The sequence below is a fragment of the Lipophrys pholis genome (genome assembly GCF_963383615.2).
Source record: "Lipophrys pholis genome assembly, chromosome: 2".
Taxonomy (NCBI): Eukaryota; Metazoa; Chordata; class Actinopteri; order Blenniiformes; family Blenniidae; genus Lipophrys; species Lipophrys pholis.
Genome location: NC_137636.1, coordinates 39,023,642 through 39,038,109, shown reverse-complemented (window position 1 = coordinate 39,038,109; position 14,468 = coordinate 39,023,642). Strand labels below are relative to the sequence as shown.

Below are 14,468 nucleotides of genomic sequence, written 5' to 3'. Positions count from 1 at the left end.
GCAATCACACCTTCCTTATTAATAATTGCTTTTTTGACATCTTGATCCAATACTGCAATGGAGTCCATAGTACTCCTACCAACTCTGAATCCATTTTGATAGTTTGCAAAGAAACCCGTAGATTCAAGGCACTATACTAACCTATTAGTCACCATTCTGTCCATTACTTTGCATAAAACAGCTGTTAAAGCTATCGGCCAATAAGATGAAGGGATCTCGTCCTGGTTTCAGGATAGGAACCACAACAGCATATTTCCACACCTTAGGTAATGCTCCAGCCTCCCAGAGTCAGTATTTCTTCCAATGGTACATCATCTATGTTGGGGCCAGAGCTCCATGAACTCCTCCAGAGGTTTTTCCCCCGAAAGGAAAACACCAGGGACGATGGAGAGGCCATAAAACAGCAGGGGAGCGAGCCAGACCCCGGAAGTGGCCAATGAGGATGCTTGAATCCGACCCGAACACACCACAGGGGTCCAAACCCAAGTTGGTGAGACTCACGTTCCATCAAATCTCTCGGCTATTCTCAACTGACCATCGGCAGAGACACATGTCTCTGCTTGCCTCAGGATGGTAAAGAGAGCAAAAGAACAGAAGAAGCACCAACGCCAGCCAGCTGGACGAGCAGAACCCAGTTTGGACTACATCTTCTGTTTTCCTCTATTTTTCCTGTTTTTGGGAGATTCTGGAGACCAGAGCCAGCGTCTCCCCCCAAGATCATCCTCTCAGTTGCACTCCTGCAGCTGGAGCCAGGCCTCTGAATTTCAGGACGCTGAAATTAAGACCCGGTAACAACCAGTTACCACCGCCTCTCAGAACCAAGGAGGGTAAGAGCTTTTGTCTGGGCAGAGAATAGTTAGAATGATGTTCTGTTGAAAATGCAATGTGTTTCCATGTGCCGCTCAGAAGGCAGCAGCATCTCATGTTGTTTGTGTAGGCGCATTCACACGCACCAAGTCCAGAACTTTGGTTTTCCACCTCAGAACCAGAGGTCCAAGTGAGCTCCAGGCCCACTGGGAGCTCTGTGTGGAGGAACCAGGGTTCAGAACCGAGCCTCACAGAATTCTCTGTCTTTCTCTTGTCTTCATCCTCTCTCATCTCTCCCTCCTCTTTCACTAACCCGCAGATATGCGCCCCCCTTACCTGATCAAGATAAGCTCACACACACTGCTGCATGTAACACCTACATGTTAGCTGCTGCAGAGCAGATCTGCCGTGATCACGAGAGCCCTGACTGCAGGTCCCGACCTCCACTTAGGGCTCAGAACCGGGCCAACGGAACCGCCTGTTTGTTACGTCCTCGGTAGACTAACTCACTCCGAGACCGCACGCGCGCTCGACGGACGTCTTGTTTATCTGGCCGCTAAGCAACCGCCGCGTCCCCAGAAAGAGCGAGTCAAACGCCCCCTAGTGGTCGCGTGGGTCATCGCAATCCCTCTTGACATCCATGTGGACACATTAGGTTATTGTGCTCTCCCTCTGCGCGCCGCCGCACGCCCCTAGTGGTCGTCACAGTCACCGCATTGACTCGCCGACGTCTGCCTCCACCTGGTGGACGTTCGAGGTCATCACACACACACACACACACACACACACACACACACACACACACACACACACACACACACACACACACACACACACACACACACACACACACACACACACACACACACACACACACACACACACACACACACACACACGCACACACACTCTTTGTACATAGTGTTGCTGTTTAATAGATTAGATCTCTGTGTTAGATGTCGTTTGCTATTTGAATGTGTTGATTTATGAGATGATTTCCGAATTATTTATGAATTAATACATTTTTATTAATAAACGCCTGTTAGCTGAATTGTACGCTTCTTGGTGATTATTGTGTATTTATTGTTGACAATTCACTGGTTTGTAACAGTCTGTGCTCGGATCTCACACCTTCCAATCTATTTAAGATTGTTATATTTTATGCAGAAATATAAACTAATTAAAATAAACTTTTTACAAACGAGACTGATATTTTGGTATTAGATATTTCCAGTTTATCTGGTGGTGCCCCGATTTATTATTAATACATAAATAAGAAATTTATGCAAATTAATAAAAAATTTTATTAAAAATTATTTTCGATAATTTTTTCATTTTTTTTTTGTTCTTAAAGTAATTATTCAATTACTTTAGGAGTTGTTAATGAGTAGATGACCATTTACTTCCATTAATAATTTCAATTTTTCATAAATTACTTCCAGTGATTTATTACTTTTAGTAATCTATTACTTACAGTAATTATATGCTAATAACCAACCATAAATCCCAACATCTAAATATTTAAGAAATTCATAACTAATCCTGTCTTGTCCAGGGGTGGAGTTAACTCCTGGTTGAACTGCCTGCTTGAGCTCCTTCAGAGAGAAGAACACATGATAACTAGCTGTTTCTGAGGAAACAATATTTACCTTCCATCCTTCAGCCTTCAGGATTCCTTCCTTCCTCTCTAGACCACAATCTTCTTGAAACTTTGAGTTGTGTACCTCCTGAAAAACTTTTACACACATATTTGCTTTTTCTACGTTCTTCACTACTTCCCTACCATCTTCAGAAGGGCTGGCATTAACACTAACAATACCATGGAGAAGTCATTTGACTTTTCTTCCTCTAGATACCAAAGAACAGTCAATTGACTCACAGCCTTCCAGCTAACACCTCACCCTCAGCTGTTTGTTATGTAAACAAGGCTAATACTGGTGCACCACAGGAGGGGGAGCCAGGTATTGAAATGCACATGTGTACATGTATATTTATTGAAATCAGGAGAACCACATTGAGATTACTCACCTCTTTTAGTACATAAAAAAGTTTGCTGTGTCTTATATTAATTCTAAATACAAAAATATTCTTAAAACAAATAAATAGCACAAAAGACAAATAGATGGAAACAATAAAAAGTACAGTCGCAGAGAAAGACAAAACTATAAAAGCCACCAAATACTTAAATATAAGTTAGCTAAAACAAGAACAAGGTTAGGTTTGTGTTTACATGTGCTGTAAAACGGCCCTAAACTCGCCCAGCATGACAAACTGTGAGTTTTTTTAATTTTTTTCTGTACAGCATTCCATAAACATGGAGCAGAATACATAAAGGCTTTTTTGCCCAGTTTATAACGGATGGTCGGAACTGTGTGTAAAAATAAGTCTTTAGACCTCAGACTGTAGTTATTCCTGGGACACATTATAGGTTATCACACACGCAAATATTCTACAATTTATTGCTGAGATTTATTGAGTGTGCTAAAAGAAGCTCTGAGCTTTGCCCCCAAACACTCCAAAACATCCAAGGTGTGAAAAATTCCAATGCGCAAGTCAGATTCTCATTTTCACTCCCGTGCTGATCCTCAGGTAATGTCCTTTCATTTGTAAATAGAGTCATTTGACTTAGAGCTGGGACTTAGAGGAAGTCTGAAAAATCATGGTATTGCAAGTGTTAAACTCTCTCCCTCTGTCGTCTGTGTCGGCTCGCTTTGTCCCGCCGGTTTCCCCTGCGTTTCCTTGTGCTCCCTGGACATTTCGACAATAAACCTAATTTTATGTAACTCTGTGATTCTGTGCTTGGGTCCATCCATTTCGTTTTTAAACCGTAATTGTGGAGAAACCAGAGTACCTGGAGAAAACCCGCATTAATTACTTCTAATGGATTAAAGGTTTCTAAAGAGTGTCCAGGAGCCGTCGCACTTTGTAGGCTGGCCCTCCTTCCTTGAGCAGGGAGGCTGGTGGGGGTTTGGCTGGGGGGCAAAGCTCCGAGGTTTCCACTGGCTTGAGCTGGGAGACGTGAAAGACCGTATAGACCCGCATGGACCGAGGGAGTTTCAGCTTTCAGGGAGAAAGGAACACTGCACACAGAACAGAAAGACCACACCCACCAAAACAAACAGAACACAGAACATAAAACTGCCAGGACCGGACCCACCAAATCCTGACAGCACCCCTCTCTCAATGGGAGACTCCTGGCGACCCAGGCTTCCCTGGATGGGCCCGATGGGAGTCGCCAATGAGTGAGGGGTCCACTATGAAGGAGAGAGGTATCCACATACGCTCCTCGGGCCCATACCTTTCCCAGTCGACCAGATACTGGAGCCCCTGGCCTCGCCGTCGAACATCCAGGAGCCGTCGCACTTTGTAGGCTGGCCCTCCTTCCATAAGCAGAGGGGCTGGTGGGGGTTTGGCTGGGGGGCAAAGCTCCGAGGTTTCCACTGGCTTGAGCTGGGAGACGGGAAAGACCGTATAGACCCGCATGGACCGAGGGAGTTTCAGCTTTCAGGGAAAAAGGAACACTGCACACAGAACAGAAAGACCACACCCACCAAAACAAACAGAACACAGAACATAAAACTGCCAGGACCGGACCCACCAAATCCTGACACTTCTTACTTACCTGGAACCATCTGTGCCAGAAACCTACTTCTTTCTTTTGCACTTCCCTCTTGGCCTCTTCCACCGTCTCTCTGGCCTTCTTCTCTCTGTTGTCATTGTTCAGTGCCTTTTGAAGAGCCGCCTCCACAAGCCTCTTTTCTTCTTTTTCTTGGCCGGGATTTCCTCCTCTAAGGCCTTGTTGGCCTCCACCTGCTTGGTCTTCTCAGCCAAGACATACTGACTGTGGAAGAACTGCTTTTCCTCCAACACAGTATTGTACTGACTATGGAGGGACTCCTTTTCCTCTAGCACAGTATTGTACTGACGGTGGAGGATCTCTTTTTCCTCCGACAAAGTATTGTACTGACTGTGGAGAGACTCCATATCCTCCAACACAGTATTGTACTGACTGTGGAGAGTCTCCTTTTCCTCCAGCACAGCATTGTACTGACTGTGGAGGGTCTCCTTTTCTTCCAGAACAGTATTGTACTGACTGTGGAGGGACTCCTTTTCCTCCAGCACAGTATTGTACTGACTGTGGAGAGTCTCCTTTTCCTGCAGCAGGGTATTGTACTGACGACTGTGGCGGGACTCCTTTTCCTCTAGCACAGTATTGTACTGACTGTGGAGGGACTCCTTTTCCTCTAGCACGGTATTGTACTGACTGTGGAGGGACTTCTTTTCCTCCAGCAGGGTATTATACTGACTGTGGAGGGTCTCTTTTTCCTCTAGTGCAGTATTGTACTGACTGTGGAGAGACTCCTTTTCCTCCAGCAGGGTCTTGTACTGACTCTGGAGGGTCTCCTTTTCCTCCTCTAAGACCTTGTTGACCACTTGCCTGATCTTCTCAGCCAACATTTTATTGTGTTGACTGTAGAGGATCTCCTTCTCCTCCTCCAAGACCTTGACCATTAGCCTGATCTTCTCAGTCAACATTTTATTGTGTTGACTGTGGAGGGCCTCCTTCTCCTCCTCTAAGACCTTGTTGGCCACTAGCCTGATCTTCTCAGCCAACATTTTATTGTGTTGACTGTAGCGGGTCTCCTTCTCCTCCTCTAAGACCTTGTTGGCCACTAGCCTGATCTTCTCAGCCAACATTTTATTGTGTTGACTGTGGAGGGTCTCTTTTTCCTCCAGCAGGGTCTCATTCTCAGCCAGGAGCCAGTCTCTCTCATCCACCACCTGCTGCAGCCTCTCCTCCGGAGCTTTGAGCTTCTCCATCCCCCTGCCATCTCCTTTCCGGAGGCCCTGCCTTTGTGTTTCAGCCAGCTCTCCAATGGCAATGTCCAGCTTTGCAGACAGACTCTCATTTTTGTTCTGGAGTTCTGCATTGTCTCGTTCACTGCCAACCAGCTCAGCCTTCAGCTGGACCGCTTCTTGTCCGAAGTCCCCGTCTGAGGAGGCCTCAGTCTTCTTCTGTCTTTCTTCCTTCAACAGTCCAGCAGCCATCTGGAGATTCTCCAGTATGGATTTTTTCATCATTAGTTCTTCTTCAATATTCATCAATTCAAAGCTGTTGCAACCATTTTTCAGCTTTAACATTTTCTCATGTGCCTTCACGAGTTTACTGATACAATACTGCAGCTTTAGAATCTCATGAGCAGTGTCAGGCTTAGGAGCCATGGGAGGACCCCTTCCAAACCAATTTCTGCTTCTGCCTCTTTGTGCCATTTCTGTAACTTTCGTAAAAATATACCTACTTATAATGTTGGCTACTGTGCTAGCTGGTGCTATGTCCTTGCAGGTGAACAGTCAAAATATTTGTGTTTATCCAACGTGACCTCTTTTCACTTAAAAGGTACAAAGTTCAGTTGCAGACATCTTCTGACAGCAATGTTTCATTTTAGGGATTAAAGCTTGCAGATTTCTTGTGACATCATCATTGACTTTGATCTAATGGCTTTGATCCCTAAGATGAAAATCTTAGAGATCAAAGCCATTAGATCAAAGTCACACCTAGTAATGTCATAACCAGTGTTTGTGTTGGATGTATTTTTCAGAAATGGTTAATAATATCAATATATATTTTCTTCGTTAAAGATACAGTGACTCACGTCCTGTGTAGAGGGGGTGGACTATGTACAGCTCTGGCATTCGTAACATCTATGCCTTGAAGAGAATGTATGTTATAAAGAAAGCATGTATGCATGTTCTTTGATGCCCAGTTCTGTTTTAATTAATGAAATATATGTCATTTATGTATTTGAATATGTGTTGAAGCTAGCAAAGGTGCAGACACATTTTATTCACATGCCTGGTTATCAATTCTTTGCTGAATTTCAGCATCACATCAGTAAAGCCCCGGTCACAACCCATCGTACTTGCAAGTGCGTGTCGTCTACTTGCAAAAACGTGGGCAAAATTTGGGGATCCGTATGTGGTGAGTACTGCCTCCGTACGGATTTAAGAGCACGCAGACACGCCGTAGCACTTTTTGTGAATGAGGAACTTTCGCTGCATTCGCGCTGCGGATTCACTCCCATACGGGTGATGCGCGTGCCTTCTACAGCCAATGCGCGCGCGAAGCACTGACTCCGTGAGTCTTTTAAATTTTTTCCACGATCACCTGTGTGCTGTACGTGTGGGCCACGTACTTACACCTTGCGCAACAGTGCGCGTGACGCGCATTGACGTACTCCGTCCCTGGTCTTGCCACGACGGAAAAACGTGGCGACTGTGGCCTCCCCAAAAAACGTACGAACTAAAAACCACCATGGTGGGTTGTGACCGGGGCTTAAGATAAGGATGGACAGCAGATCCAGACACAATGCTAAATTAAAGCTACAAGCAGCCTTGAATGGGTCCTCACTGCTTGACTCGGACCGAGAATGTCAGTCAGCTTAAAACATGTGAAATTTGGGGCCAGTCAGAGCATGGACAGGTTATGACCTGAGACCTAACTTTCTGTTTCCAGCAGGTGGCGCTCTGCCAAATGGTTGTATTTGTTTTTTGACTGTGATCAGATGTGGACTCTCAAGTAACGTGTAAAGTTTGAGCCTGTGCGGACAATGTTGAGGGTATTTACAATATACTTCCTGTTTGATGGCGAATATTAAAGTTTGTGGTGTGGCCATGTCTCAAGTGCAGCAACAACTGAGATTCATGTGATGAGGACCGGACTATGATGCAATGTGTGAAATTTGAGGGCAGAACAGAGCACATTCTTTTTTTTTTCTCTATTTCATTCCAAAGTAAAAATAATATAAAATATAAATAAACAGTCTTATGCCCGGTTCACACGCCAGGATAATTAGGACGATTTTTGCCCCGACACTCCCCTTCCGACAATCTTAAGGACGCTCAGATCATCATAAGATGATCTTATCAGATATTCCTGCCGTGTTTGTTGTGTTTAGACTGCTCTCGTCGGCTTGGAAGAATGTCGGGACCGCTCCAATTGGGGATATTCAACATGTTGGATTGTTTTGGCCCAAGTTCTCATCTTGTGTGGTGTCCCCCGAGGGGAAAACGAGCACAAACCTGTTGACTGTGACGCTTAGCCAATCAGAAAGCGAGGTGACGTAGTGGCGAGGAAACGCCGGACCAGAACGACAACCATGCTCCGGTTGTCTCTTCTTTTTAAAACGTGTTTTTTCGGATAAAAACACACCACAAACGATCGTCAATGCATCCTCTTCGTCTGCCATGTTTGTTGACGTCTGGAATCACGTTTGATCTTGAGAGGTTTTGCGAGATTTCCCGTCTGATCTGGGGATGTTCGCGAGTGAAATCGGTTTGCATGTGGTGTGTTGATGTTGCCGAGTGGCTGCACACCACACACTGTATGACCAACCTGTGATTATTTATTGCCATGTGTGTGGTCTCGTAGGTTTGGGAAATCTGCCAACAATTTTGAAATCCTGCCGTGTGAACCTGGCATTAAGTAGCAAAACTTCCAGTTCTGGTTAGATACACTCCACTTCCTGTTTACAGCTGGTGGCGCCATGCGTGATGGTCATAATTGTTGTACGGCTGTGATGAGGGCCGGCTCTGATGCAACGTATCAAGTTTAAGGTCAATCTGACCATGTTTAGACTATTTACATTGCACTTCCTGTTCAATGGCGAACGTGGCCAAAGCCACACCCCCAAATGGCATTATGACTGAGAGGCTTCATATGGTTGTGATGAGGCTTAGACTGCAGCATATGTTCTGTGCTAGTTTGATGAATTAAAAAAAAAAAGTGCAGTCTTTTACAAATGTGCTCTAATTGAATTTTTCATCCTAGTAAAAATGGATAATCTGCAATGCAAAAACTCAAACTCTTACCAAGTGTTTTCATCTTGTTTTTAGTCAAACTGTCTCATCCCACTTGATTTTAGATATATTTACCTAACAAGTAATATGTCAGTAAGACAGAGGTACTTGTTTTAAGACAATGCTTCCTAAATAACTTGTTACGTCAAACAATCTTGAAATTAACTTGTTTGGAGCTGTATTTCAGAAGAGACAGGGTTTATTTGACATTTCATAATTTTTTGAAGCCGAGCTGTGATTTGTATAATGTTGATAAACTTGATCTAAGAAATAAATACACTTTACTTTATTCAAGTGAATGCATTTTATTTGAAAACCTCAAATTCATGAGAAAACAGCAAATGAAGACAGGTTTCTTTTGAAGGATGAGTTAAAATTTACAGGCATCTTTGAAATCAGATATAAATATATATCCTCATACTATATGAACACATAAACACTGAAATGAAGACCTTTTTTCTTTTAAATGAGCAGTATTTACTGGTTTGTATGTGCAATGATGTCAGTGAGTTCATACTTAATTGAGTTGTACTTGCCATTTTTGAAATTCAAAGGCTGTAGGATCAATATGTTCTTCAGTATCTACAAAAACATTTGCTTGAGCAAGATGGGGAACTTCTATCTCATAAGCTAAATAATGCTCATTCCATGCAATTGTGGAAAGAGGTTGGCATTCGAAACAATACATTGATCCATTTACTACGTAGACATTTTTCACAAGTCCAATCTCTGGGACATTATTGATGACATTATCAATAACCAAAGTCTTTCCACCTATGTACTTATTTCCATGTTGCAAAATCCAAGGTACAGAGGCAATGCGATCCACTTCATCTGCCCCCAGAAAATCTTTTATCTTCCCCTCCACATAGACTGGAGTTCAAAACAGCTTCACTGATATGTCTCTGATGCCTATTTTCAACAATGTCTATAAAGGAGTGTATGCTGTGGCTCATGCACTTCATGATATACTCAACTGTGGTAAAACATGTAGGATGGTGAAGTTAGATCCAATCACAGTGAGTTTCAAAACAAATTTCTATTAAATCAACTATGAAACTATAAAAAAACAGTTCACCTGTAAAAGTTTGTCGTTCTCGATACTCATACTCGTGAACTTAATGTTTTGTTTTTCAGATTTTACAACAATTAAGAAAGACCCGTTTCAAAACAAAGGAAGGAGATGAAGTATACTTTAATGTGAATGGAGACCCACCTGCAAAATATGAAATTGTGAACTGGCAGCCAAGAAAAAAGTATATTGTAGACTTAGTTAAGGTTGGTCTTTATGACACAACTTTACCTGCGGGTAAACAGCTAAATTGGCAAAATAAATCTTTAATTTGGGCACAAAACGTCCATGAGGTAATCTGCTAAATAATTATATTCTTTGTTATTACAAGGCAATCATATATGTATAATCATGTACTTGTATATTAATTTTGGTTTGAGGAATCAAAATTACTGCTAAGGCAAGAACATACAGCTCACACTCTTGCCTCACTTTTTGTTCATGCAGGTGCCCGTGTCAGTTTGCAGCGAAAAGTGTCCTCCAGGAACTCGAAAGGTTCTCCAGAAAGGGAAACCAGTCTGCTGCTATGACTGTGTACGATGTGCAGAAGGCAAAATCAGCAATAATACAGGTGGGGTTTTCTGACTTAATATTATAAACATCATAACAATTATAAACATTAACTGAAAGCTTCCACCCTAAATGGGGACATTATATATAAAATGTAGCCTCACTAAAAATATGAGTCTAGTACCAAACGTTAAAGAAATAATTACTCAACAGACAGCAGCAAAGCAATCGTAGTGGGAGTGCAACAAATGTTAACATATATAAAACTTGATTTAATTTAATGTTCCCATAAAGATTATCCCATGAAATTTAACATATCTGTCAACTTTACTTTGCAGACTCTATAAACTGTCTAAGGTGTCACCCTGAGTGTTGGCCAAATAAAAAAAGAGATGCCTGCATAAAGAAGGAGGCTGTGTTTCTATCGTATGAAGAGATTATGGGCGCCCTGCTCACTGCAGCCTCTTTATTTAGAACAGGCATGACTGCTTTTGTGGCTTTTATTTTCTTCAAATACAGAAAAACTCCCATTGTCAGAGCCAATAACTCCGAGCTGAGCTTCCTGCTGCTCCTCTCTTTGACTCTGTGTTTCCTGTGTTCTCTGACCTTCATCGGCCGGCCCTCTGAGTGGTCCTGCATGCTGAGACACACAGCATTTGGCATCACCTTCGTCCTCTGTATCTCCTGTGTGCTGGGGAAGACTATGGTGGTGCTAATGACCTTCAGGTCCACACTTCCAGGCAGTAATGTCATGAAATGGTATGGGCCTGCGCAGCAGAGACTCAGCGTCCTCGGTTTCACTCTCATACAAGTGATCATATGTATCCTCTGGTTAACAATTTCTCCTCCTTTCCTATCTAAAAATGTTACAGAATTCAAGGACTAAATAATCTTGGAGGGTGCTCTGGGCTCAGCTGTAGGTTTCTGGGCTGTTCTCGGTTACATCGGACTTTTGGCAATTTTATGCTTTATCTTTGCTTTTCTGGCTCGCAACCTGCCTGATAATTTCAACGAGGCAAAATTGATCACCTTTAGCATGTTGATATTCTGTGCAGTGTGGCTCACCTTCATCCCGGCTTATGTCAGCTCTCCTGGGAAGTTCAGTGTTGCTGTAGAAATATTTGCTATTCTGGCTTCCAGTTTCGGTCTGCTGATTTGTATTTTTATTCCAAAATGTTATGTAATCTTATTGAAACCCGAGAAAAACACAAAAAAGAATATGATGGGGAAAGTGGACATACGTCTCTCTGAAAACTGAAAGCAATCTGTAAAAATGAGTCATGTTATGGGAGTAAGGTTATTATATAACTTGTTAACCACATGTCAAGTGATTATCGATTGTTTTACCTGCCATCCTGTTTTCTTCTGATTTCATTTTTTGTTGTGCAGTCAACACATCACACACTGCTTATGGAAAGGTGTACTCATGTTTCTGTGTTGTAAGATTTATAAATATGAATAAGCAGGTGGCAATGCAAGAAGCACAGATGATTTGTTCATGCAGGTAAATACTTGCATGGGCTCGATAGATTAGAAATGGGACTTATTGTCAGCTATTACAACTGCAATTATGGAAACCTAATTAGACTGATTGTTTTTTTGTATCAAACTATTATAAAGAACAGTTGTAAAATACTGCTTATTGTGCTTTAAAGGTACCTTTTTACACCTTGTGTTTTTAGGTGGGGTGAGGCACAGTAGAGTGGGTATGAACATGGTACTTGCTCTCTGGCGTGCACTGAGGTACTGCGACCAACCTGAAGAGTTGATCTTGAGTCACACTTCAGCGGCAAAAGTGCAGTATGAAATGAAGTGCCTCCTATCATCTAATGAGCTACACCGTGCTATGTGATATCCAAACCAAATATGTTTCTTAATCCATAGCCTCATGTTATGGTAAAACTCCCCCATTTGCAATATGAGCAACACAAACAATACTGAATATAGACCATTGCTTCCAAAAACTGAAGTGCTTCTCAAAATTGTTAACTCCTCCTAAATCTACTTGATAGATTGTTTTTTTTCCAACATGATATACATATCTGGAACCACTCAAGCAAAGTTTACCTCACTTATTTTAGTTTATTTATAACCAGTAGCTGTTGAGTAAAACCACATCACTTATTTCAATGGTCAATCTTTTTCCAAGAACATATAGTGTGGTGTGCATATCATAGGTAAAGGACAAACGTTGGTGTAGGGATCCATTGGAAACTACTGATGACAGTAGATATTTATTTAAAATCAATCATTTGCAAAATATTTAGTAACCACGCCTTAAATTGTATATTTGTTTTCTGTCATTATTTTGCTCTAGAAAATTACTTTTCCCTATAGTCATAAGAAAATGTAGTCTGTGTCTTTGTGTCAGATTTAATGAGAAAATATTGTGGGGTTTTTTGGGTTTTTTTCCATTTTAAGCAAAGTAAGCACAAGTATAGGTAAATGAAGTTAGTGAAGACAGCAATATTAGCTTTCATTTAGTATAGAAGAATAGAATGCCTTTTATTGTCACATGTACAGGTACAGTGAGATTAAAAACAACTCCAGTGACAGTGCAGCAGTCAAAAAGGGCAGAATATAGTGCAAGAAGGAGGGTGGGGGGTGTAGGGGGTAAGGTGAATCTGGACCCAAAAGCAGATCTACTGTGAATGCAAATAAATTATATCATAATAAAGGGAAAAGAAAGTACTTGTAATAACTAGTTACTGGACATTATTTAGCTCAATATATTTTTGGCAAACTGGTATTACGAGAATGGATCAAACATCTGATTAGACTATTGGAACGCTTTTAAATTATGTGCTTTATTGCACTGAAAAGTCCATAACTATTATAATATTGCTAGGGTACGGTGAGCCATTACTTCATTTTTTGTTGTTACAAGCTATTTTTAAACTCTCTCCCTCTGTCGTCTGTGTCGGCTCGCTTTGTCCCGCCGGTTTCCCCTGCGTTTCCTTGTGCTCCCTGGACATTTCGACAATAAACCTAATTTTATGTAACTCTGTGATTCTGTGCTTGGGTCCATCCATTTCGTTTTTTAAACCGTAATTGTGGAGAAACCAGAGTACCTGGAGAAAACCCACATTAATTACTTCTAATGGATTAAAGGTTTCTAAAGAGTGTCCAGGAGCCGTCGCACTTTGTAGGCTGGCCCTCCTTCCTTGAGCAGGGAGGCTGGTGGGGGTTTGGCTGGGGGGCAAAGCTCAGAGGTTTCCACTGGCTTGAGCTGGGAGACGTGAAAGACCGTATAGACCCGCATGGACCGAGGGAGTTTCAGCTTTCAGGGAAAAAGGAACACTGCACACAGAACAGAAAGACCACACCCACCAAAACAAACAGAACACAGAACATAAAACTGCCAGGACCGGACCCACCAAATCCTGACACTTCTTACTTACCTGGAACCATCTGTGCCAGAAACCTACTTCTTTCTTTTGCACTTCCCTCTTGGCCTCTTCCACCGTCTCTCTGGCCTTCTTCTCTCTGTTGTCATTGTTCAGTGCCTTTTGAAGAGCCGCCTCCACAAGCCTCTTTTCTTCTTTTTCTTGGCCGGGATTTCCTCCTCTAAGGCCTTGTTGGCCTCCACCTGCTTGGTCTTCTCAGCCAAGACATACTGACTGTGGAAGAACTGCTTTTCCTCCAACACAGTATTGTACTGACTATGGAGGGACTCCTTTTCCTCTAGCACAGTATTGTACTGACGGTGGAGGATCTCTTTTTCCTCCGACAAAGTATTGTACTGACTGTGGAGAGACTCCATATCCTCCAACACAGTATTGTACTGACTGTGGAGAGTCTCCTTTTCCTCCAGCACAGCATTGTACTGACTGTGGAGGGTCTCCTTTTCTTCCAGAACAGTATTGTACTGACTGTGGAGGGACTCCTTTTCCTCCAGCACAGTATTGTACTGACTGTGGAGAGTCTCCTTTTCCTGCAGCAGGGTATTGTATTGACGACTGTGGCGGGACTCCTTTTCCTCTAGCACAGTATTGTACTGACTGTGGAGGGACTCCTTTTCCTCTAGCACGGTATTGTACTGACTGTGGAGGGACTTCTTCTCCTCCAGCAGGGTCTTGTACTGACTGTGGAGGGTCTCTTTTTCCTCTAGTGCAGTATTGTACTGACTGTGGAGAGACTCCTTTTCCTCCAGCACAGTATTGTACTGACTGTGGAGGGACTCATTTTCCTCCAGCACAGTATTGTACTGACTCTGGAGGGT

The 14,468-nt window shown here is 42.6% G+C and overlaps 1 protein-coding gene across 1 annotated transcript; it reads left to right on the top strand.

Annotated features, from left to right (window-relative positions):
* Positions 1–9,163: 9,163 nt before the first annotated feature.
* On the top strand, positions 9,164–11,504 carry LOC308106740 (extracellular calcium-sensing receptor-like; the record flags this gene model as incomplete). Its single annotated transcript, XM_080458649.1, is given in 6 exon segments — positions 9,164–9,169; positions 9,537–9,683; positions 9,802–10,029; positions 10,184–10,307; positions 10,585–11,129; positions 11,133–11,504. Coding segments are annotated over 6 exon segments (1,422 nt in total).
* Positions 11,505–14,468: the final 2,964 nt, after the last annotated feature.